This window comes from Schistosoma haematobium, chromosome ZW, assembly GCF_000699445.3.
Source record: "Schistosoma haematobium chromosome ZW, whole genome shotgun sequence".
Classification (NCBI taxonomy): Eukaryota; Metazoa; Platyhelminthes; class Trematoda; order Strigeidida; family Schistosomatidae; genus Schistosoma; species Schistosoma haematobium.
The window spans coordinates 48,420,715-48,447,832 of record NC_067195.1 but is presented as its reverse complement, the minus strand read 5'-3'; the positions used below and the strand labels follow the sequence as shown (position 1 = coordinate 48,447,832).

The window sequence follows — 27,118 nt, the reverse complement described above, 5'->3', positions numbered from 1 at the left end:
ACAAAGGCTGGGATAACCAAATGTATTTTAACACAACATTATAGAATATCTTAGTAAAATCTGAGAACCGTACAGTCAATATTCCATTTTTGAAATGTCGGTCAATTATCTCAGACTTCATTGTTCCTTTGTTTACATGCAAATCACTATCTGTCCTCGTTCTCTTTTTTCCGATTTTCTTAACATTCTGCCGCCAGGCATTTCACTCTCGATTGGCAATACTACTTACATCTGTTGATATCAGTAACACACTATAGTATTGCAAAGCCATTTGAAGAATCTCCTTAGTATACGGACAGATTGTTGGATAAAACCAAAGGGTTACAACATTTCTTCCACATTACATTTTAGAATATTTTCACAGATAAATCGATTACGAACATTTCAAAAAATATTTTGTCATCATCGCTCAAACCACATACCTTTATTTATTCACTAGATAGTTAACTCATCTATTTGATTTTTTTCATCTTTAGAAAGGTACAAAAAGTGAAATTGAAGTTGGTCGAACGTTTGGCACAATTCTATCTGATCCAATATTTCGGCAAGAATTATTATTTGCTACTGATGAAAAAGAAGTAAAATTACTATTATGGGATAGAGCACAACAATTGGCAGCGCAACAGTCAACTGATAGACGTAGATCATCACAATATCTTGATATTAGGAATCAAACTATTGATTTGGTGAGTTATTAGTAACAGAAGAAAAACAATTATTATTATTAATATCAGAAGGGCTTTTTATGGATATTATAGTGATTTTATTAGATGGAATCATGAGTTACGAAACCAACATGTCCTAGGTTCGAATCACGTTTGCGGGATAGTAGATGCACACTGCTGAGGAGTCCCACAGTAGGACGAAACGGTCGTCCAGTGTTTCCATATTTTTCATGGTGATCTAGCTTAAATTGAATCATGATCCCAACTATTCTTCTTCTTATTATTATTATCATGTTACATGAAAAATATATTTTTCGACTGAATCAAAGACCATAACTACTATAAAATTAAGGTAAAATAAACATAGAATAAATCTTTAAATTGATTTATCTTCCTTTAAAAAGGTAACATTTTCTTTAAAAATATAGAAACATAATGATTTCAATTAATTGAGTAATGATGCTGTTGTAACACACTCAGTAAACAATTAATTAATGAATATTGTTTAGTAAATAAGGAACAAAACAATTTAGACTTCTCTAAATCTTTTTTTCTTATTTGAACAGAGTTCTCAATCAAAGATTGGCAAAGGAATTTACTTAGATCTAAAGCGTAAAATTCCATATTATTGGTCGGACATAACTGAGGGTATGTTTAGTGTTTCAGAACATTTTCAATGAAATAACTGAACACTGTGATTGCGTTAGGTTTATTTTAAACGTTTTTCATAAATAATAAATACAAATCTTTTTTGATATATCTCAATGAGTAAGAAAATTGTACTTCTGACGTTTCGTGAGTTAATGTCATCCACTTCTTCAGATTCAGTAAATAACTGAATTAAATTATCACAAGTATAAATAGTACAAACTTGTGTTAATTTAATTCAGTTATTTACTGACTCTGAAGAAGCAGCTGAAATTAAGTCACGAAAAGTTAGAAGCACAATTTTCTTACTCATTGGGAATTAATAAAAAATGTGTTTATTAATAACTCAATTTGTTTGAAATTATCAAGTCCAACCTTGGCATTGATACCTATAAACTCATCATTAATTGAATCAAATTGTCTAAGTTTCTGATAAATGATTTACTGGTGTACAATAAAAATAGGTTGTCTTATGAAAATGAGTATTCAACGCGTTCCATTTTTTATTCACCATGAACAGTCTATTTAAAAGAGCGGCTTTTTTCCACCTGTTTTTTTTATTATTATGGTTAACTCATTCTAGTAGAAGCTATTCCACTGATTGTATTTGACATCGATTAAGATACTAATGAAAACTAAGAACCACTTGATATATGTTTTTGGAGTTGCGTACAATCCATTTTGAATCATTATCTACTGAAATGGGGATGAAATCTCCCACGGATATTTGACAATTTAAACTGGTCATGGGACATCTAAATAAAACTATAATCTTTCCAATTTTCCTCAGTTTTCACTTGTACTCTAAGTGCTATCGTTTCTTGACGAGTACTACCCAAAGAATAAATTAATCTCGCTAAAAGATCTCACCGTAATTGTTCTTGTTAGTGCATTTCTGATGCAACTAAAAAGTTTGATTTGTAATTCATCAATTATTGTCAATTCTCTATTCCCTGGTACTGTTACTCCCTATCGTTATCCCGATTTCTGGTAGACAGCTATCACACTTCGCTAAATACTTAGATGATTATTATGATAGTCAGTGATAAATCAACTTAATTCTATTACCTATATGATAGTGAATAATCTCTTGACATCTTACATGAAAATATCTGGTGTTGCATTTTAATTTTTGGTAGAACAAGAAACTATCGACGGTTGAATTCCGTCACAATAATCAGAACGTATCATTCTCATGTTTGATTTCAGGTTGTATCATAAACATGTATTACAGGAAAACACCAGACTATATTCAAATTGATATATATTTTTCTTAATAGCCAATAATCTTTCGACTGATATCAACTATAATGAAATGTATCTTCAAAGTATTTAAAATATACTGCATAGAAATAAGTTTCTTAGGAAATTAGCATTTTGTGTATTTATCTAATCATGTTCTTCTATTAATGAAAGTATACCATGACCCAAATAACCAACCCTTCAGGCAGAAAAATAAGAAATTCCATTATTTATGTACTATTTAATAAAGAAAATAGGTTTGATTCAATAATAATATATTACTTTATTTTTCTCACTTATCAAAATTCAAATTAAGGCATCTGTGGAAAAAATACTATGCGTAAAACAATATCAACCATTATATTCCTATACTTTGCTTGTCTACTTCCTTCAATTGCATTTGGATTATTGAATTCCAAAAATACTGATAAAAAGATGGGTAAGTAAGTTTAAATAAATTTGGAAAATATTTTACAATTAATGACTAGATTTAAATTCATTTTCGTCTATTTCTCAATATGGGGTTGTGAAGATTATTAGATTTTGATTGAGATCATGAACCGATTGGTGTTAGACCACCATTGAAAACCTGGAAGCAATGGACGGCCGTTTCGTCTTATTGTGGGTCTCCCCAACAGTGCGCATCCACGATCCCGCTCGCGGGATTCGAACCCGGGGCCTTCAGCGTCGAGCGCGAACGCTTAACCTACTGGGCCACTGAGCCGGCATCCGATGGTGTTAATGTCTAACCTCAACCAATCCACGAAGTTGCGCGACCATCTTCCATTGTACTGAAGTGCAAGTATCTACCTCAGGAGGAGTTTCGCAATAGGACGAAACAGCCGTCTATTGCTTCCAGGTCTAAGATTAATTGGTTCATGATTTCAGTCAAAAACTTAATAATCTCCAAAACCCCATATTTATAAATGTTTAGATGTACATTTGTTTTCTTCATTCTTGTATTCTATTGCTATACACAATCTTTCTTTTATATATTACCATGATTGAAGTAACTACTTCTATGAACTCAGTGTTCATCTTATTATGCTAATGAGGTGTGGCAACTTGAACCAATGCATATATATATACACACATATGCCTAGTCCTATGTCGTCGCTGACTGACTGTATGCATTTTTTCAAACCGTTTTTTCTGTTTGCTCATTTGTTTCAATTTCTTTTTCTTTTTTTCTTCCTTTTTTGTTCATATTTTGACATTTTAATCTATTGAAAGAAAAGTTTTCTTTTATAATTTTAAAAGAAAATTTGTTTTAACATTTTAATAGACAAAATTTAGAAAAGGAAAAATTGAATTTGACATGTGTAATTTAGATCAAATGATTTTCTTTTTTTTTGAAAAAAATTTTAAAATTTTTTTTAATCAGAATTGATAATCAAATATCAAATTACTTTACATTTATTTTTAATTATTCACATAGATAATTATAATTTTGGTTAGTTTAGATTACTTTTCATTATATAATGAATAAGATATATTCACTGACAGATTTTCATTAAGGTAAATTAATTTCATGAAGGTTTTAGACTAGCAGCAAAATTTCATATCATTAGTTTAAACTTTTTTGAATACATGAGCCTGCGATATTGTTTTGTTTTTATGGAAGATTGTTTAAATCATAAGTGTTTACTATTTGTTTGTTTAAATAAGAGTTGTAGATTTAAAATTTCTGTATAGTGTATCTTGGTGACATGAATGGTTTTATTGTAATAATCGTATAAAATACTTTATCACATATCATATTTCTATAAAGTAATATTAATCTTAGAAAAGTGTGAACAGAAATAAAAATTAACATCCTGTCTGATTAATGAATGATTGTATTACTACTAAACTGACTGATATTATCAATCACGAATTCAGGTTAGAACGTTATGGATACCATTTAGTTTCACAGTACTGGTGAATATTTGAACTATATTACCATCAAGAAGTAAGACCATTTTGTGAAAACTTTGAATATTCTAACACTTAAAAAAATAGACGTATTTTTTAAATGTGTAGAATTAACAGTCTGACTAAGCTCTTGGCAGATACTGTTTTATTTCACTCTCTAATGTACATTTGAATTAATCATTCAGGTATGGTAGTTATATTTTCATTTGAACATATAATATAAAACAGGTATAAGGGGAAGTTTATTACCTCGTCCTACACCATGAAACCAATAGACAAACAATCTACATACCAAGCCTCATAGGAACTGTTGAGCGTGTTAGATCTCCAGAACTCACTTGGTAAATGCCTTAGTTTCGTAATTCTTTTTAAAATTTGGACTTCTTGTTTCCGCGCTAAAAGTACTCATTTTCACCTTCATGTAGTATTTTCCACCTGGAAGGACCTTAGATGCTATTACTTTATTGTCTCTTTTAATATGCTATTTTGTAACGTTTCCCAAGGAAATGTTTATGCTGTATATATACGCTTGAGTTGTGCTTATTGTTTTTGTTGTTCGTGCTTCTGGCTGCTTGTGCAATACATTCCCCCTTCTGAGCCTGGACTTTTCTCTATAGTCAGTAGGACTGGGACGCATCGGAATAACTAGCTTATTGATCGTCGTATCACTGAGTCTTTTTTTTTGTTCACAGATTAGGTGAACTCGTAATCTATTCAACTATAGCAGGAGCAGGTGACTGCGTATATGTATAGTGAGTCAGTCAGTTGTACCAATCTGTTTTTTTATACAGAGTTATCTGATTGGATGGCTATTTGTTGTACAGGTCGAACTCTAAAGGTTTTTCATCTAATTTATCTGTATAAGATCTTCAATCATTGACGTTTAAAAATTGAATCTATAATTTAAAAGATATCTACTCACATTACTATTCCCATACTGTTCAAAACAGTTTTAGTGAATGAGGACTTGGTAGGGAAAAGCAATTTATTGTTTAATGCAGAGTTACACAGTGCCTTCGTAAAATATAAAAAGCATACATTAAATACTTTGTTTGCACATCTACCATCAGTTGTCTTCTACATACTTTATGATTCCTCCAATTCCGTTGCGATTTCAATTGCTTTCTGTTTTCAATGTTGTTCTCTTCAATTAAGTATTCTGCTGCCAAGTATTGCACTTCAGATTAGTGCAGCACACTGCTTATGTCTGTCAGCATAAGTAGCCAACATCACAACAATTATTGTGATTGTTGTACTGAAAATATACGTTTAGTACTTGAATACAATTTTTCAGAGAATTTCCTGTGTAGCTTATTGTTATTTTACGCTTTCAACTCATCATTCATATAAAAACATATATAAACTACTTAATAGTGTTCTTTTTTCAATTACTACTCTTGTCTGTCGTTATCGACGAGAAATAATTATCGAAATTATTTATGAAAAGTTTGAAATTTCCTTTACCTAAACTAAATGTACTTGACTTTTAAATTAGTCTCCAGTGCAATATTTTATACTGATAATATTTACTGTAATTATGGGGATTTGTAGAGATCGTAGTATTTTAACAATTGAATTCTAGATTGCCAATGGTAGTCTAGCTTAGATTGACTCGTGGATTCATCTGTTAAAGTACAACAATCTCCACAAATACTCGTACTAATATTAATCGTGTGCTCACTAGCGACTAGCTTCAAGATGGATTTCCTGAAGTTCTAGTGAAAAGCTGTGACCAGTGGAGTCCAATTCGTATTGAGTGTGAGATAGTTTTCCACCTCAGATAATAGACTTGACTGAAGTTGGACATTAACACCGTTGGAAACTGGCTCAGTGGTCTAGATGTTAAGAGCGAGTCCGAAGGGTTTGGATCCGAGTCCCTCGTGACGAATCACGTGTGAGCACTTCCGACGAGTGCAATACCATGACAAAACAGCTGTCCAGTGCCTCCAGGTTCGTGGTAGTAGTTTAGGTTAAATAGACTCGTGAATTCAACTGTTAAAATATTTACTGTATTGACTATTATATAATTTTTTCTATAATAAACAAAAATTCATGCATAGTCTAAGTCAATATTCTTACAGTAATTCACGTAAATTCATAGTGACATTTTGTCATATACATATGTACTTATATGTTATTTTAAGTGTATTCATTTATGCCACGAATCATTCTAAACAAATTGAATGACAGTTATGACAGTTAAGAAAATGTAATTTTCTTAAGACAAAAATATAGAGACCATAGTAAACATATATTGAATATTATTTATTATAATAGTCAGGTAATAATTTTGTCTAACAATAACACATGAGAAAATTCTACATAGAAAAAATATAGGTTGTCTTCTTTCATATATGTATTATATAGTCAGTAACGTTTCAAACGATAATAACTTTTGGTAAAATTGTATTTTCTCAATGATTTTGTCTTATCCAATATGAAAAATTGCCTGGAATGAAAGTAGAACATAATAAAATGGAATGTTAAGCATTTATTTTTCTGAAGCGTAATTACACTTGTTTAACTTCATAAAAGTACTGTATATGAAAAGGTTAAAAAGTTTTATTTTACTTCATCTTTGCAAATTATCCTTTAGTATCTGTTCTAAATGGATTCAATTAAGGTTCAAATGGCTCAATGATAATGTAACAGGTTATGATACTAGGTGGCAAAGGTTCAAATTCTACAAAGAGTTTCATTTTCCTCAAAACTGACGTAATATTTAATTAAAAATGACAACTAACACGAAATCTATATCCAGAGACATCTGACTAGTGTTTTCATCAGTCAATATCACAATCGTTACATATTGTAATAATGTTTGGATGACCAGTGTTTTACATTTTCATAAATAAAGCTACATAATGGTTAGTTAAAAGGAACTGGTTATATCAATACATCTTAATTACAATGTGACCGATTTCTTGACTGAAGGTTTTCTAAGAAGATTGATTGTCTTAACCTATCTATTGTGGCAATACCAGGAAAATATTAGCCGAAATAGTTTATCTTTCATTTATAATGATAGAAATGGTAACTTTAATGAATATTGTTTGAGAATATTACAACATCTCCAAAATCATAAGTTACTTAGAGTTGGTACGTCAAAGATGTTCTCTTTTGAAAAGTTACAAAATAAAATGAAACAGAAGTCCAACAGACATCTCATTTTTTAATGAGAACACTGTATACATTCCATACATTCATTTGAATCAATCATTTTCTGCAAACTATTTAATTTAAAAATTCAATTTTATTAAACTTTATTTAATAATTAATTAATTTAATAAAACAAAATATTTACCTAATGTTATTTGTTTTACATCTTTTACTTATTTTCTTTTGATCTAACTAAACAAGAAACTTAGAAACAAATCAATTACCCTTATTTTTCTTTAAAAAATAATAAACTGTCTTGTATAAATCTGTTCATCCATAATCTTCAATCTCAAATGGATAGTAAACAAAAATTATTAAGTTAATTACTAACTGGCAGATATAATGTATGATTTATATTGTGTGAATATAACAAGCTATACCATATTTACAATCATTTTCTATCTGATTAGAAGCATCAATGTGGAAAATATAACTTATGTAAACTAATAGGTAGTTTTATCAATCATATCCAACTAATACTTTGACTGATAACCTATAATAATAGAAAACAAATAAGCGAAATTAACTGTTCGTATAAAAGTTATTAAGAAAACAATAGTAATCGAAAAAATAACTAGGATTAACTGTAAAATTCATTTGGTGTTGCTTACTTGAAACTTCCCATTGATGTTTAGGATTGCGATTGATCAGTCTCTTATTGGCATATGTGCATCCTATTCAGATTGCTTCGATAATGTCTTAATTCACAAAGATCGGTAGTGGTTATTAGCGGAATCTAGGAATCGAGTTCCATCCTATATGCAACTGGTCAGCTGGATGTACCTGCATTTCAGAGTTGATGTTCACTGTGTGACTCAAACCCTTTACCGTTCGCTTCAAACGTCATCGCGTTATTCACTTAGCTACTGAGTTGTAATGGCCACTTGCTTGTTCAATTGGGTGAGGTTTAAATTCACTTGGTATTGTTCACTTGAATTTTCCAAATTATGTTTAGGACTTCAATTGACCAGTCTCTTATTGGTGTATGTGCATACTGTGCGTATTGCCTCGATATTACCGTAATCCGCATGCAGGTGCATCCAGCTGACGAGTTCAAAATAGTACGAAACGCGCGTTCTGAATTCCACTGCTAGCCACTATCTATCTTTGTTTATAGAATTAAATGTGATAGAACCTTTCAAAATGGTATAGATAAACATCAGATCTACAGAAATATTCAAACAAACCCTCTATACCATGATTTGTATTTATCATCTTTGATAATTTTATAGATTTATAATTACATCTAAGTGTTCGAATTCTTATAGTCAGTGCTTGAACACTAAGTAATAACCAGTACCATAATTATCAAGTTCTTAGTGCTGATTGATCCGTTTTTCAATTTGTGGACCAATTGAATAATAATGTATTCTAATCAGATAGGGAATATTAGTTTATCTATGACTGAAGATTTACTTTATTGACAAGTACTAATTAGGATGAAGTTTTCAGTTAGTTCAACGTTTTTTCATATAAAAAAAATCAAAAATAATGACGAATATATTAACTTTTGATTTCTTGTTCATCACTAAGATGTAGTACATAGGGAATTTCGCAACAAAAGATTGTCGTAAATAATCTGTCAATTTTAAGCATCTCTAATATTTTCAACCTTGGTACATTACATCGAAGAATTCATTAAACAATTTATTATAAAGTTTCTTTCGCTTAAGTTATAATATGCGACATAGTTAATGTAATTGATAAATAGGAACACATTATACTATTTTTTGTTGTCAGTTACTTAGTACTAGAAAGATAAAATGCATCTTTAGGAGAAAGAAAACGGGAAAGGAGTTCAAAGTGTTAAAGTAAATAAATTATCGACCCCGTGTTCTGTAAGGCACTTTTTTTAATGAAAAGTTGAGATTCTTCTAGTTTAGTGAACCGGATCAGTCAACAAAATGAGAATTAGGCATCCACTGTAGGGATGTAAAAATATATATTTCCATATAGAAAGAAGGAAAATAATTTATAATTGCACCATCTGAAACATCTATGTACTCAATACAACAATGAATAACTAAATCATAGAGAATAACAATTAATTGACGATAAAAATATGGAAAAACGTTTTCCTTCGTAAAATTAGAATGTAATAATAACTAACTCATTCTGAAGGATTTAAAAAATGACAAACATTTTAGAAACAAAAGATAAACATAAATATCCTCTACTGGGATATCATAATTTCATATTGCATTCATCAGGTTATGTACCAGTATACATTAGTGAGTAAAAGCGCGATAAATATTAAATCACATTCTCATGACGAAAACTAGCAAATAAGTAATATAATAGGAATGATTTACACAAGGAAAAGTTGATATTCAATGTACATGATATCAATTTGTTTTGTTTAGCATAGGAATGGCTTGTGGAAGTTATAGAATTTTCATAGTTTAAAGCACAACGTGACCACCGTTGAAAACGTGAAAGCACCGGATAGCCGTTCCCTCCTTGTATGGGGCTACTCGAGGGGATAGATCCACGACCGCACTACCAGAGTTAGAACGCCTGACCTCAATTCAGGGTATTGTGTGACCATCTCCGTTGCCTGTAATAGATAACTGTCTCATTCCCGACTTGGTTGAACTCAACTAGACACGGACTCCCACTTGAATTTCAGCCACTGTATCTTAATGAAAGTCAATACTGAGAACATGATTATTATGAGTATAGGAAGATTTTGTTTTCCACTTATTTTCATGACTTCTGTAAATAATAACAATAACTTAATGATGTTTTCCTTTTAAATGTATGAACTTCACCAAAAAAGAATATCGATATTAATAACCATTGTTTTTAAATTATTTATCACAATTATTGTTTTCATATATTTCTTATTTTGAATGATCAAATTAATTTTCCAGATGTTACACGTGTAATAATGGGTCAAACGATAGGTGGATTATGTTATGGAGTTTTTGGAGGTCAACCATTACTTGTACTTTTATCAACAGCTCCATTAGCATTATACATAAAAAGTAAGTTATTTGTTTTTAATTCAACATAAATATTAATGTATTAAATAATCTTATAGCAAAAGGTATATTATTCAGATGGTATTCAAAAGTGTATGTGTGTGTGTGTGTTTTTCTCAATATAGATAAATAAGCCTTTATTCGATATATATCAACCATTTCAATTTAGGATATTTTAAATTATTCTATTTTGATAAGTATTTTGCACTTTGTAACCATGATCAAAAGTTATTCACATTTCTCTGTTGACACATTTGATGAAACATGAAAGAATGATACTAGATATGTAAAAGTAATAGAAATAAAATTTAAACTATTTGTAAGGTAATCTTAAACAAACTTATGTCAATACATATGTCAGAATTCTTGTCTGTAATTTGGTTGATAACGGGAGATTAAAAAGAAGCAGCTATTCTTATTTCTTTTTTTGCTTGACTTGCGCGTTTAAAGTCTGTAATACAATCTTAAAACTATTCATATCTTCAAATTTTCGTATTACTTTTCAAACAGAAACACTTATCCTTCAAACTGTTACTAATCAGTTTGCTTTCTATGATGAAATCCTTTGGTTCTAACTCAGAATAACTCAGAATTTTAGAGAAACTCATCACAAGTCTTTAATTGTGTGTGGTTTACATACACGTTTAGCTCTGGTTTGTTTAGATATAACTATTTCCAATTACTTGTTTGGAATCTTTGCTAACAAATGAGAAGAAAACAAAGGTGTCTTAGAAATCTTTCATCAAGAAACTGTAAATTAACCCTACAACTTGTTTGAACTATGATATTTAGCGTTTAGTCTGAACTTAAAATTGTGTAGATAATTAAACAGGCTGTATTGAAATAATTTGCGATTCTATTTTAAATTCTTCTGGCTACTTATCTAATGAGATCAGGCTTCCAATGGCCTACAATTTAAATTACAGTATTTATGCTTCATTTAATACTTCCAGCCAACATTAGATATTCACTTATTAACATATATTATGCTAATCTCTTCAGATAACATGATTTATTGACATTAATGAATATATGACTGTTAGGAGTCCACAAATAAAAATGCAATAATTATCTTTTTATTCACTAACAGGTAACACGATTCAATTGAATATGATTTATTAGTCTATAAACAAATCATATACATCTCTTACGTAGTTACTTACTCTTGTCGCCTCTCATGGAAGAGCATAAGCCGCCCACCAACACTCTCCATCCAACTTTGTCCTTCGCAATCCTTACTAGTTCTTTCCAGTTGCCATTCATATCTGCTTCCGCTTCCAGACTCAGTGTGTATTTTGGCCTTTCTCTTTTCCGTTTCCCTTCAAGAGTTCGGGTTAGCGCTTGCCTCGTGATGCAGTTTCATGATTTCCTTAATGTGTGTTTTATCCACTTCCAATGTCCTTCCCTAATTTCCTCCTCAGTTGGAAGTTGGTTTGTTCTCTCCCTCAGTAGTCTGTTGCTGATGTTATCCAACCAACGGACATTGAGTATCATGTGTAGACAATTGCTTATAAGTACTTGTACCTTTTTGATGATGGGTGTGGTAATTCTCCACGTTTTAGCTTCATACAGTAGGACTGTCTGGACGTTCGTATTGAAAATTCTGACTTTGATATTGGTTAACAGTTATTTTGAATTCCAGATGTTTCTAAATTATAGAAATACTGTCCTCGCTTTTACATCCTCATCAAATCCTCATTTTACATCGACGATGCTGGTTCAGATACATGAACGTTTCCACATCTAGAGCTTCTCCTTATAACTAGGAATTAAAAATCCAATTTCAACTATTTGTAAGCTTATTGTATACAAAAAATATCCAAATCTAAGAGAAAAGTTACAAACTCTACTCTTAATATTTAATCGTTGAATTTCAAATCTAATAATTACAGTTCAAATGCTTATAGGATTTCCTCTCATATTCAAATGTTGAAAGTTATTACCCGCCAATATCATTTCATCACATTTTATTTAAATTTTATATTGAATACTTTATTTTAACCATATCATTATTATTGTTCAATGTACAATGTATAAATTTCATTTTTCATTTCTTTTTAATCTTTTTTTTATCCCAGTTATTTATACCATATCTGAAACATATTCCATTAATTTTTATGCAATGTATGCATGTATTGGATTGTTTAATAGTTTATTTTTAATCATTTATTCTGTTTGTGGATTTAGTCGTTGGATGAAATGGTCTACAAGGTTAGTTATAAATTGTTTTTTTTCTTCTACACCCCTTGTCATTGAATTGATATAAACGAGATCGTACCAAATTTTAAAGTCCATTTTGATAATAATAAAAAATAACACATAACATTTGTTATTATGCGTAACAAAAATATTTACACTATAAAATCTAATTAAATCAAACTTTCATAATCTAAATCATTAAAGTTAATTAAAAGTGATAAAATTCACTTGGTATTGTTTATTTGAATATTCCCATTAATGTTTAGGATTGCAATTGATCAGTCTCTTATTGGCATATGTGCATCCTATTCAGATTGCTTCGATAATGTCTTAATTCACAAGGATTATAAACAAAGATTGGTAGTGCTTGTTAGTGGAATCTAGGACTCGAGTTCCATCCTATTTGCAACTCGTCATTTGGATGTACCTGCACTTCAGAAATGATTTTCACTATGTGACTCAAACCCTTTACCGTTCGCTTCAAACGCCATCGCGTTATTCACTTAGCTATTGAGTTGTAATGGCCACTTGCTTGTTCAACTGGGTGATGTTTAAATTCACTCAGTTAATAATGCGATGGCAATTAAAGCGAATGGTACTGTGTTCGAGTTTCAGAATGAACACCAACTGTGCGATGCAGGTACATCCAGTTGATTAGTTCGAAAGAGGAAGAAACGTGTGTCCTAGATTCCGCTGCCAGGCACTATCCATCTTTGCTTAAAATGTTGATTAGTTTAATAAACATTTCTATTGCAAAAATCTGAAAGTAAAAAGTTTTTTAGATGTGTTTTGAGTACCGTGAGCTAAACGATTTATTCAAATAGTTAACTTAATATCGAAATGAACTTATTAGTTATTCAACGTCTCTTAAATCAGTTTATTCTAGTGGCTTTAATTGTAATCGGTTAGTTTCACAGATTTTATTCTTTCCATTTGTCTCTGTATTTTAATTGATCTATTTTTACGGTCAATATTTCATCAGATTATTGCTTGAGGTTTTTCAAATGGGTTGATAAATCAGGTCTACTGACTACTGATTGATTTGAAGCTTATCCTTTGAGAAAATCTCTGAGGAATTTTTAGATTCCCCGCAGTTTAAAATGCTGATATTTTTTAGTTCAATTTACATCTTCATACATTGATATCATTGATATTATACCACATTGTTTTATTAATAATTTGCATTCGTTTATGGATACGTGAAGAGGGTGTAAATGATTCATAATTTCAAAATATTATTTTGTTATTTGACTACATTCTACAAGTATCTTATTATTATTACTAAATGTTATCTGTTACATATATAAGCTTATTATTTTAATGCATTACAAATGAATAATGCTTTTAAAGGAGAAATAATAAACGAAGTGTATTTTTCTTCTAAATAAAAAAAATTACTAATGTGGTGTGTGTTATTGATGTCGACAGATATAAGTAGTATATGTCGTCAATCAAAAGGGAAATGCCTGGTGGCAGAATGTTAAGGAGATCAAAGAGTAGAGAACAACCACAGAGAGGGATTGGTGTAAAATAGAAGAATCAGTCAAGTCTGTGACAATTGATTGACATTCTGCAAAACGCATAATCAAGTTTGATACAATTGATTGACATTTTGTAAATGAAGAATATACTGAACGGTTCTCAGATTTTACTAAGAAATTCTGTTATTATGTGTTGTAATAAATTTGATTGTCCCCAATGTTGTGTTCTCATTCACCACACTAACATGTATTGGAAAAAATTAATAATTTGACCAGTGGAGCTAATCCGTGTCGGGTAGAAACAGGTGTCTACCTCAGTACAATGGAAGATGGTCGCGCAACTTCGTGGATTGGTTGAGGTTAGACATTAACACCGTTGGATGCCGGCCCAGTGACTCAGTAGGTTAAGCGTTCGCGTGCGAGACTGAAGGCCCCAGGTTTGAATCCCGCGAGCGGGATCGTGGATGCGCACTGTTGGGGAGTCCCACAATAGGACGAAACGGCCGTCCATTGCTTCCAGGTTTTCAATGGTGGTCTTACATCAATCGATTCATTATCTCAATCAAAAAATAATTTGACTGTTTTTATTTAAATTGTACACTTATTAATCTATTCTCATTACTTCATTAAACTTCTTAGTTATTTAGTCAGTTTATATATTAATAGTACTTAGTTATCTCAATTAATTTATTCATTCATCTTTCTACGTAAATGGTCTCTATATTATTTTGTTTTGAATAGATAATATTCTATTGAATGTTTGATTGAATAATAATAGTAGTGGTAAATATACTTGTTAGAGAAAAATGAATGAATAAATATAAAGTATACCCATTCATTATATCAAAATTCCTATTATTCTTTTTCTATATGAAGTGATAAGTGTTCTTTTTACTTTTGCTTACTCTCTCTCTTTCTATTCACTTATATTGTTTTCTATCTGAATGTTTGTTTCTATTTATTACTATGATTATGTTACTTAGTCTCAAAAACTTCTTTTTGTTGCGTAGAATGACTGATTTTCTCTTCCTAAAGTAATGAATTTCTTTATATTGTAAACAATATGTATGTTATGCTCCATGTTTTAAACGCTTATTTTATAGAATTAATCAATTAATATTTTATTATGACACTAGGAAAATCTGAACATTATAATGAACGAAATAGACTTATTTATATATTTCATTGTGTATAACAATAATTTCATTCTTGTTTTTCATACAAATATCCATTTAATTGTATAGTTTTGTGAAGAAATTGACTTTTCTTTCTCATTAGTACACCAGATTCCATTCTTTTCTTTCATAATAATGTGAATAAACGAATTAAAATAGTCACTCTTTTTATAGGACCAAATGTTTTACGAAAAAAGACTTGTTCGTTTTTATTCGTTTGCCTATAATTTACACTGGAAGCACTGAACAGGCGTTTCGTCCCAGTATGGGATCTCTTAGCAGTGCGTATCCACGATCTTGCTCCGCGGGATCCGAACTCAGGAGCTATCAGTATCGCGCGCGAACGCTTAATCTCTAGACCACTGAACCGGCAGGCATCCAACAGTGTTAATATCTAACTTCAACCAGTGCCATTATAAATAATTTGGTAATGATAATAATAATAAAGCCACTTCTTCTACTGGCACTATAATACTCCAGTAATCACGAAGTTTCTAAATTTAGCTAATCGAGACATTCTTTGATGGTGTTAAACTCGTTTTCAATCAAAACAGTTCTGTTATTTATCCTGAAAAGTAGAACAATAATGTTATTTTTACATTTTCATTCAAGTTTATTTCAAAACTATGAGATGACCTAATATTGAGGAAATTACCGAACCAACTACTTAATTAGTGAAGAACTGATCTATGTTAAATAGTTACACAGTTTTGTAATAATTACAAATACGTTAACTTCCTTTCACTAATGTTTACATCTGAATTTAACGTATTTTTTTAATTGTTCAGCTCAATTGTATTGTAGTGAACAGAACACGAGTGGGGACAATCGAATGCATATGACACAAAATTACAGGACCTGTTAATAAAATCTAACAATCAAATAGTAAACACGTAATTTGCAAAATGTCCACCGATTGTCTCAAAATGACTCAGATTTCGTTGTTCTTGCATTTCCATACAAATTGCATTCTGTTTCCATTCTGTACTGTTCGATCCTCTTGTCTCTCTGGTGCCAGACTTTCTGTTTACGACTAACATCATATACTACTTATGTCAATATAAGTAGCACACACCACAGTATCTATATATTATCTCATAATTGCAGTGAAGTAAATTTCTTATTAGGCTGGATAACCGAAAACATTTTATTGGTGACATATTGTTGACATTATATTTTTTCTTGTTACGATTAAGGTTAAACAGAATCAACAAACTGAGAGTAAATGAATATCTCCTTATAATAACACATTAATATACAATCAAGGAACTGAAATGAAGTCAGAATGTGCGTATCTCCTTTATTAATATTGATTGGGATCTTTAAGTTTCTTTCCAAATTTTATCATCATTCTAAAAGTTGACTTCGTCATAAAACTTATGTACTATTACACAATACCAACGGCAATCGTACTTAATACTTTATGTATATAAATCATGTATGGTATTTTGTGAAAAATCATAAAGTATATTTCGAATGCAATTTACTAATCAATAAATATGAATAATATCACTACATGAAAAAGAAACATAAATCATAGGGATTTTTCAAATCTTTTTACAATTGACTGATCACTGGATAATAACCAATTTCAGGCATGTTAAATCCTTCTTGGCGATGATTGAATTCTATCATTTGAGTTGCATTGTTGTCACTTATCTCAGTGGCTCAGCATCGTGTGCACTATGTTGAGATGTAAAGTGATGGTGCGAGGTAGTCGATAGAAAAACTAGACCTAGGCATCTTTCTGTTTGGCAGTCGTCATTATGGTATATCTGTAATCCTAAGGGAAGTGAACGGTTCGATCCCGTGTCAGAGATGTAACCATTCAGCAGTCCGGGCCGCGACTGACCTCCCGTAGTACTGAGATAAATTTACAACTAATTGAACAGTGGGTAGTGACAAATATCATATATGTGAAGTTCTTCTTGATTCTCGTCAAATTATACTGGTCAACCATGCTGATGAGTATCTAGAGTCACTAAACCTAGGCCCAGGCTTTCCTGACGGCTATCTCTAACCACCACCTTATATTTCTAAATCACACTTCCATGACGTTGGATAAATTAAATTATTTAACCGTTGCGTAATAATTGACGCATGTATTAAAAGTTCCGTTATATTCTTTGTCTTCGATTAAATGAAATATATCGGCCTAGAATCTGATCTTGTATTCAATACTAATTTTTCTTTTCGATAGATCGACAGAAGAGATATTTGCTATGTTTGTTTCAATGGCATTTTTATACGATGCTGGAAACGATTTATATGCAAGTACGTATCTATTCATGCAGATATATATATTTTTTTCCTTTGCATAGAGATTTATTTGTTGAACTTTATATCTATGTTACAAACAGGTTATCAACTTACTGTTGGCTTCTTTTTTCCTTCTATTTGAATTACATTTTATTCAAATCACTAATATAAGTTTGAGTATCATTTATTCTCTACAAATTCAGTGAGTATATTTCTTAGGATGACCAATGCCAAAATTATAATAGTTTAAGTTCCAAAATGATTGTTTCTACTGGCCTACAAGTTCCATTTATGCATGAATTCCAAATGAATCAAAATAACAGGAAAGTCTTAGGCAGATCATAAAATACGAAAGTATTGGCGTTAATCCTACTTTTCAAATTCAAATATCGACGTAATTATAATTCAGAAACTAATTAGAGATATTTATATCTTTGTTAAGTTTTTTCTGACCTGATTATTTTGTCAATAAGGAACTGATGAATACCGCATAGTGTGGTAGGCTTTATTAATGTGTAATTATTTTAAAATTGAAAGTGATTATGCATTCAAAAAACCGTATTTCGATGTTAAGCGGTCAATAATTTCAAGTTGTATATGGGGACAGAACAAACAGACAGTAATTATTCACTGTGAAAATAACTCAGTCTTCGAATAATGAAACGATCATTTTTGGTAATAAGATGAACACTAATCTTTTCAAGATAATTATACACCTTGATGACAAATTTCAACTATCATAAAACTTAGTTATATGGTTTTTTACCTCTTATTACCTAACAAAATAAATTTTATAATCATTTAATTAACTATTTTAGAGAAAAAATATCTACATTAGTGTTGTCTCCTTATGGAATTCATCAGAAGTGCTGCTCCATACGAAATTGAACCTGATGTCTGAAGGTCCCGTAATGAAATCAAAACATTTACCCTAGTATCAGAATCATTAGCTCAAATTTTTAAAATTTTATAATATTTATACAAAAACTACACTTTTTGGATCAAAATTAGTATTGTTGGATACTTTGGTCTCGGTCTTAGGTATTAAATCACATTATCCACAGAAAATTAATAATCATTTGTATAAACAGAATAACGATACTTTCTAACAGCTCTGTCTTGGGGTATTGATGTAACACAATATTAAAGTAAGTGAGCAAATCATCACTGTTAAGTACACAATAAAACTAGTGATAACACTTAAGAAAATGTATCTACATAATTGTTAATGTAAAACATGTATAAGTTTCAAGCATAATATGACCTATCAACAGTAACAACAAGTGAAGTAACTAATGATAAAAACTGAACACATAGAAACAGTTTCCATTTTTATTTAAAGATTTCATTCTTTACAATTCAGATAGAATATTGACGATTGTATTTGTTTAAGAACAGTTAAGTATTTGTATAAAACTAACATTTATGATAAATTCTTTTATTATTGAACAAAAAATATGTTTTAATTAATTTAATAAATTAATTTACTGATCAGAAATCTAAGTTTATATAAAACATAAATGATGTTGTGTTAATGAAGAACAATATGCTTAATTGCCAATAAGTATATTCACTAAGCTATTTTATACTATTCTATTTGTGATAAAAGAAATTAATCACACAATTTCTTATTTATTTCTTAATAAGCTAATTAGTATTAAGTAAGTTGTCTATGTATTATATTTACGACAAGTATGAAAACTATTGTAGTTATGCTACTTTATTTTTAAACTAGAATGATTTGTTTCATTTACGTTTGTTATTTTTCATTATATCTCGAAGCAAATCGTTTTCTTTTTACCTCTCTCTTTCCCTCTTGCTCACTCACTCTTTATTTTTTTTCCATCTTTTCATTTATTCAAGCGTTTCAAGAAAATTATCATTGTAATTTATTAACAAATTATTCATTAGTATCAAATGAAACTTTGAATATTCAGGGATTTCATATAAATTTCATTCATTCAAATTATTCATTTAATAAAATTTCTATAGAAAATTGTCCTGAAATATTACCATCCAAATCATTCCCATCATCATCTTCATCTTCATCATCAACGTCCTCTACATTGCCATCGTTACCATCACAACATACAAATAGAAATATTACAATTATCCAGTCAGGATGTCAACGTGAAGTTGCACTAGTTTATTTAGTTTTACTTCTAGGTACAGTATGGATTGCATTGAATCTTTTAAATTTTACTAAAACGTAAGTTTATTTATTGTTAATAATAAAATGCTAATAGTTTACATAAAACGTTCTTGAATGATTGTTCCACTGAAAGAAATATTGAAGGCTTATTATTACTATAAATTGACGATTGTTGATTTGATTTGACTGTGTTTCTTGTTTTAATAATGTTTATGAACAGAATGAATAGTATTTGCATTAATTAATCACTAAGTAAATACCAAAATGTTTGTCTAGCCCCTAAAATGATGATGATGAATTCTATCGGTCACACTATAAGGACACTCCATATTATTATTATTATTTGTCAGTTCAATCTAAGACAATGCCAAGTAGAACATAAGATTGGTATCACATAATTAATAATCAGTTTTGTTCAAATAAACATCTGCATATCATTAGACACCAGATTAGTGTGATGAGAATGATACTGGCTTCAATATTTAAATGTGAATAACTTCTTAAAGTATTAGTTCAGATGTCAAACTATTAGTCGAGAGAAAATGTGTACGTTTTCCACAAACATCCTTTAAAACAAATAATTTAGACTCTACATTTATCATTTATATTTGCTTACATAAAGGCGATATAAATAAACCATAAGCGAACTTATTCAATACATTTTTTAGTAATAAAATTAACTATTTTAATTCCACGTCAAAGATGTTTATTAGCATTTCATAGTTTTACAAAACACTGCCCTCAAATGCCCTGGTATATACAAGTGTGAGGAGAGTCAGCTCTCTCACTCGAAATGCTCTCACATGGCCACATGTATACAGAAACTGGGGGTGTTGTTTACGAAATTGAGAGGATGAGAAGCGAATATCAGGTGCTTTAACCGGGTTGCAGACACGGAGGGTTCACCTAGGGTAGTTGGAAAACCCTGATTCCAAACCAATGATGTAAATGGGCTCAAGAATCCTGGAGGAACAAATGGCGTATGAACCTAATGTTGATCACTGGCTACCATGGGACCGCATCTCCTGACATTGCTCCAGTGCCTTGTGGATTAGACCTTTAGGTCGAAAGCTCCGGGTGTGGCCACCTAAGAAAACCACCTGCTTCGGTTTGGGCACCCGTGCAGTATCACAGCGCACACACACAAATATGGTGTGGCGCATATATATTTGGTGCCCTCTTGTACCGATATTTATGTGTTGAAATAAAAAAAATAATAATAATAACTCGTATATATATTCGGTGCCTCCTCGTACCAATGTTTATGGGTTTAAATAAATAAATGCAGTCTAGCTTAGATTGACTCATAAATTCAACTATTAAAAATTACTACAATCTTTGCAATCTAATGATTGATTAGTAAATGAAGTTCCATTGAATATAACAATCAAATTTAGATATATTAATAATGTTAGATTCCAGTGACATTTTCCATAAACATTGTCTGGAATTAGCGGAAGGTAGTCACATTGTTTCTGGTATGATTGTTTCAATGATAAATACGTTGACTGAATAATTCATAAATAGTTTAAACTTTATTTATCTTTGATGATTTTCATTATTTTATAAAAGATATTCGGGATAAACTTGAAACAGCTTCATTTCAACCGTTAAAATTTGTACTAACATAATTTCGTGGTTTTCATACATACTGAGCCTAATTTTTATGAAGATATTCACTCGAATCATGATAAAATTTCATATAAACTATCAGAAGTATTGTTTTGAATAATCTTTGTATATTTTATTGAGATTTTGCTTGTCATCTTAACGGAATATTGGGAGAATTCTCCTTTAATACACGGACTATTAACCAGAAGACTGACAAAAAAGGAACAAGTCACTATGACTGGAACTTTTTGCTTTTAGCATGATAAATTAATGACTTCTTGCCATTTATGGAATTTGAATCGAACTATGTTTATCGGTAAACTCCTTTCCAACATAGCTTTATATACTGATATCAAATGAGTAGATCAAATAGTTTACATAAAACTCAACTGTTTAGTATCTAGTGAGTGACTAAAATTTTACCAAATAATTACTGTTCTGTTCAAATTAGAATTCGACTTGACTTCGCAAAGATTACATCTAAGTTGAAACCTTTCATTAGATATTCTTGATCTATATGCGATGAAATAATCTACATTTTAATGTGAAAATCCCTTAACTATCATATTGTATAATTACTCAGAGTCGTTCCATCATCAAGAATCAGTAAACGACATAAATTTGATTTTTTTAGAAATAAATTAATATATTTGTAATATCTCAATTAGTAGAAAAATTAAATTTTCTGAAGAAGTGGCTTACATTGAGTCACTAAACGTCAGTAAAAATTTAATTTCTCTACTGGTTGGGATATTACAAATATATTAATTTATTCATAATTTTAGTTAATTAATCATTTCAGTAGCTCGAATTAGTTTTGGATGTAGTCAAACACAACCCTAATAGCTTATCGATTTCTTAATTGGTTTAATTTAAAGTGTCTAGAAGCCCATTGAACAAATCATGATGCTAAATGTATAGTGAACAAGAACACAAGTGAAGACAAGAAATTAGAGATCATCTCAATAAAATCTGAGAACCATATAGTAAATAGTTAATTTGCAAAATATCAATCCATCGTCTCAATCTTGACTGTCCCTTTTGCAAATATCAGTCGATTGTCTCCGATTTCACTGTTTATGCATTTTAATACCAATCGCGTTCCGTTTTCGTTCTTTCCTTATCGATCTTCTGCTGAAATACATTCTATCCCTGACCACCGTCACATACTAGTTATATGGATATAAGTAACCCACACCACAAATATACCTTGTCAATCAATGACATTATTTTATTCCTGAAGTCCTCTCGCACTTCATTTTGAAATGTTCATTTTTCCTGGGACCAAAATGAAAATTGTTTATTACAATCTAATTTCTTTATGTGCTCAATTACACTGGTATATTTGAGTTTTTCTTGGTACATTATAAAATTCTAGTATTATTCACTAGTAACTGAATATATGAATATTAAAGATTTCAAACGGCAGTCATTTATTCTTTGATAACTACAAAATAATAATTTTACATCAAAATTTAGATTACAATTCTACCATAATAATGTATTCATATAAGCTGCAAGTAAAATCATATGTGTATCTACTTTAATGCATTAATTCTTTATAATATTTAAACTAGTCCAATAAATTACATAAATAAATAGTATTATGTAATAAACGAAAAATATTTGTAAAATGAACATTAAATATAATATTATATAATATTGCTTAACAGATATATATTTCTATTTTCTATTTTCATATCCTTAAGTTAGTTGCTATGCTGAAACAAGAAGTAACTTTTATTCATATATTTAATAAACATAAATAGATAAGTATACAGACATGAATAAGTACAAGATATTGAAATAGTATTTTCTTTCTTCATAAATGTTGCATTCTTTGTGTTATGCAATAGATAAACGACTAGATTATTATTATTATTTCCTATTTGTTTATTTAATATATAGATTTTATGATCACAAATTCCATCGGTTCAATTCTAATGTAACCGCATATACATACATATATATCTATATTCATTTAGCGAAGGCTATAAAAAGTGATCTGTAAATCTGTTTTCTTTTTTATATTTAACAAAAAATTCTTTTCATCAACTATTTTGTTACCATTAAAATACCAACTATAAAATTACTGTTCAATCAATAGATATTAAATATTCAATTTGTTTTATTAGTGTAACAGTTATGGCCAACGTTTTAGAAAAATTTATGATTATATCTTATTGTTAGAAGGAATTAATCGAACGACAAATAGATAACTTGGACAACTACTGTGTTATGAAATAGTTGATGTGATTTTTATAAATATTTATTAGATAGTTGATTTGTAGTGCTTTAATCGGTCATTGGAATTGTTAGTTATCTACTAATCTTTTAATTATTTAATAGTTGAATTCATGAGTCAATTAAAGCTAGACAACCATGGAAAATCTGGAAGCACTGAACCTAACGGCCACGCGCTCAAACGCTTAATCTCTAGACCACTGAGGCAGCATCCAGCGGAGTTAATGTCCATCCAATCCACGAAATTGTTGTTATATATTTTAATGCTTGTTAATGGTTATCAATGAAACTACAAATATATTCTTTGGTTTTATACCATAAATGAACTAACCATGCACCTACCAAAGTTTATTAACTAGAATACTTTATGGTCTGGTAAATTTGCAAAATTCACAAAACTTTATTAATAATGAAACAAAGGTGGATTTAAGTAGTCTACATTTTTCAGTTAAATTTAGCCCATTAAAAAGCATAAATAATATTTAATGTTATGTCGTATAGTTTATCCCATCTATAATTTTGATTAAAGTAATAACATTTAACTTCACAAGCTTTATACAATCTAAACATAATAGTATCAATCAATAAAATCAGTGTACATATTATATATCATAATTACGAAGACATTCTTATAAGTGAAGACTAATAGAAATCACAAAAAGTGTCGAAGAATTATAAGAGATCTTCATAAGTTAAATAATGTAAATATTTCTAGATAGAAAATATGCATATTCTAGAATGAGAAACGACAAGCATAGAAACAAAATTATTTAGAAACGAAATATACATGTTCTCATTATATTATCCTTGAAACATAAAATGAAATCATAAGCAAAGATGGATAGTGGCAATCAGTGGATTCCAGTGCCGTAAACAATGAAGTTCAACCGAGTCTGTTGTGAGATAGTAACTCACTGAAGACAATGGTGGATGGTGGCACAATTTCGTGGATTGGTTGAAGTTAGATATTATCACCACTGAATGCCAGCCCAGTGGTCTAAAGGTTAAGCGTCCACACGCTAGACCGATAGATGGTGACTTCGAATCTCGCGGGGCGGGATTGTGAATGCGCACTGTTGAGAAGTCCCATACTAGGACAAAACGGCCGTCCAGTGCTTCCAAGCTTTCTATGGTTGTCTAGCTTCATTGACTCGTAAATTCAACCATTACTATCCACAATACTTTTTTCTGACAATAAACTTTAAATCGTTGTTGTTATGTTCTTATGTCCTGTTGATTATCACCATTTAGAACGCCAACTTATTGATCAGACCAATGACGCATCAACCAGTACGAACACGCTAGATTCAACTCTGAGTTCTTACTAGTCCACCGAGATAGTAGCTCCTCACCTAACCCAGCCAGTTCATTCAAAATACCCATATCAGCCTTGGCTATATGAATCATGTATCTCAGATTTACTTAGTTGACATACAAGCAAATCATACCGCATCATACCATAAAATAGAAAATAACAACTAAACACGACCAGACTGAAAGTGGCTTTGGTTTTGAGAGATTGTAACTGATAGATTGGGAATAACTTAAGAATAGTAAGTCATTTATTAGTAGTCAATAGACCAAATGGAAGCTTATAACAAAAGGAATATGAATATACATACCATATAGTTACTTAATAGTTATACAATAAGAATATATACATATAATAACAACTTATAATTAAGTCCTAGCTATTCCTATTCACTTATTCTTTATTCGTATATAACAGTTCGCATATTTCCTAATCACTTTATTCAACTAAAGACCTACTGATTAATTTGAACGTTTATACATTTTCATTAGTTTTTTAATACCGAATTAATCTTTTTGATTGAAATCATGAGTCAATTGAAGCTAGGCCACCATGGAAAACCTGGAAGCACTGGACGGCCGTTTCGTCCTAGTATGGGACTCCTCAGCAGTACGCATCCATGGTGGTCTAGCTTCAATTGACTCATGATTTCAATCAAAAAGTTAACAATCTCTACAACCCCTAAACTGAATTATTCACATATTTATCATTTTGATTTTGATAAATCACTACCATATATAAATTGTGTCTAGTACAAATACATTTACTTAATGAATTTTAAATTTTCTTCAAAATATCATAGAAAGGGTAAAACAAGAATTTTTTTCAAAAAACAATATAACTCATAAAAACTACATATATTTATCATTTACATGAATATGGAAGTTTCTAAATTAGATTAACAGATATAGAATACAATGGTTAACTGTAAATTCTTTATTCGATGTATACTGCAATGAAATATAACTATACAAAAGAAGAAAAAAATAGAAGATATTTCAGTTTTTACAATCAGTGTTAATCATAAAAAAACAATGAAATATGAATATATTCATTGATTTATTCTTCCAATTGACCTCCTGTTTACTTAATATTGATTTTTCTAGAAATTTAAGATTGATAATATGAAAAAAAGTAGTTCCTGTAAAACGGAATATAAATGATTTTTTCTGAAGTATCTACTTCGTATCAGAAGGTGTTTTGTGTAGATTGTAGTAATTTCAATAGTTGAGATCATGAGTCAATTGAAGCTAGACTATCATGGAAAACCTGGAAGTAGTGGACGGCCGTTTCGTCCTATTGTGGAACTTTACAGCAGTGCGCATCCACGACCCCGCCTCGTGAGACTCGAACCCAGAACTTATCAGTCTCGCGCGCGAGCGCTTAACCACTAGACCACTGAGTCGACCGGTATCCAATAATGTTAATGTCCAGCTTCAACCAATCCATGAAACTGAGCGACACATCCACCACTGTCATCAGTGAGTGACCAACTCACAACTCACCCGGTTGAAGTCCACTGGTCACTGTTTCTCACTATAATTCCAGGATTTACATCTTGAAGCCAGTCACCAGTGAGCGTATGTTGATTGGTACCAAAATAGGGTTTTGTGGAGGTTGTAGTAATTTCAATAGTTGAGATCATTTTTGTTTGTTATATGATGGAAAGAAGTCAAAATTCCATAGATTTACTCATTATGAGTTTTCTTCAACATTACTTCCGTTTTGATTCAATGTTATGACTAATCAACCCAGTATTTGTTTCTGTTATCCCGTATGATATTTTATTCTGTATAATATGCGATATTCTTTTATTCAATTGACATGAACTATGCTCAGTATGCGATTTGTTATAACTGAGTATTTCTCATATATGTGACTTCATCCTAATTATTAATCAAAATGGGTGTACAATCAATATATAAATGAGTGTATTTTCGAGTAGGTCGTCGTTGTCGTGTTTTGGGGGTTAATAAATCTTTACTTATACCAGTGTTTGTGTTCCTACTTTTGCGTTGTGGTAATTGTAGAGGTCCCTCATTTCGAGTATAAGTGATAAGCGTTTCCGACACA

The 27,118-nt window shown here is 30.4% G+C and overlaps 1 protein-coding gene across 1 annotated transcript in view; it reads left to right on the top strand.

Annotated features, from left to right (window-relative positions):
* Positions 1-27,118, top strand: part of MS3_00003748 (uncharacterized protein) — a gene marked incomplete at its 3' end in the record, with an annotated part of 86,212 nt that overhangs the window by 47,020 nt on the left and 12,074 nt on the right. The window contains exons 6-14 of the mRNA XM_012943827.3: positions 477-686; positions 1,232-1,313; positions 2,872-2,994; positions 3,940-4,008; positions 10,502-10,615; positions 12,691-12,823; positions 17,668-17,741; positions 19,590-19,935; positions 23,398-23,496. Coding sequence (XP_012799281.3) covers positions 477-686; positions 1,232-1,313; positions 2,872-2,994; positions 3,940-4,008; positions 10,502-10,615; positions 12,691-12,823; positions 17,668-17,741; positions 19,590-19,935; positions 23,398-23,496 — 1,250 coding nt within the window. The remainder of the gene's footprint in view (positions 1-476; positions 687-1,231; positions 1,314-2,871; positions 2,995-3,939; positions 4,009-10,501; positions 10,616-12,690; positions 12,824-17,667; positions 17,742-19,589; positions 19,936-23,397; positions 23,497-27,118) is intronic.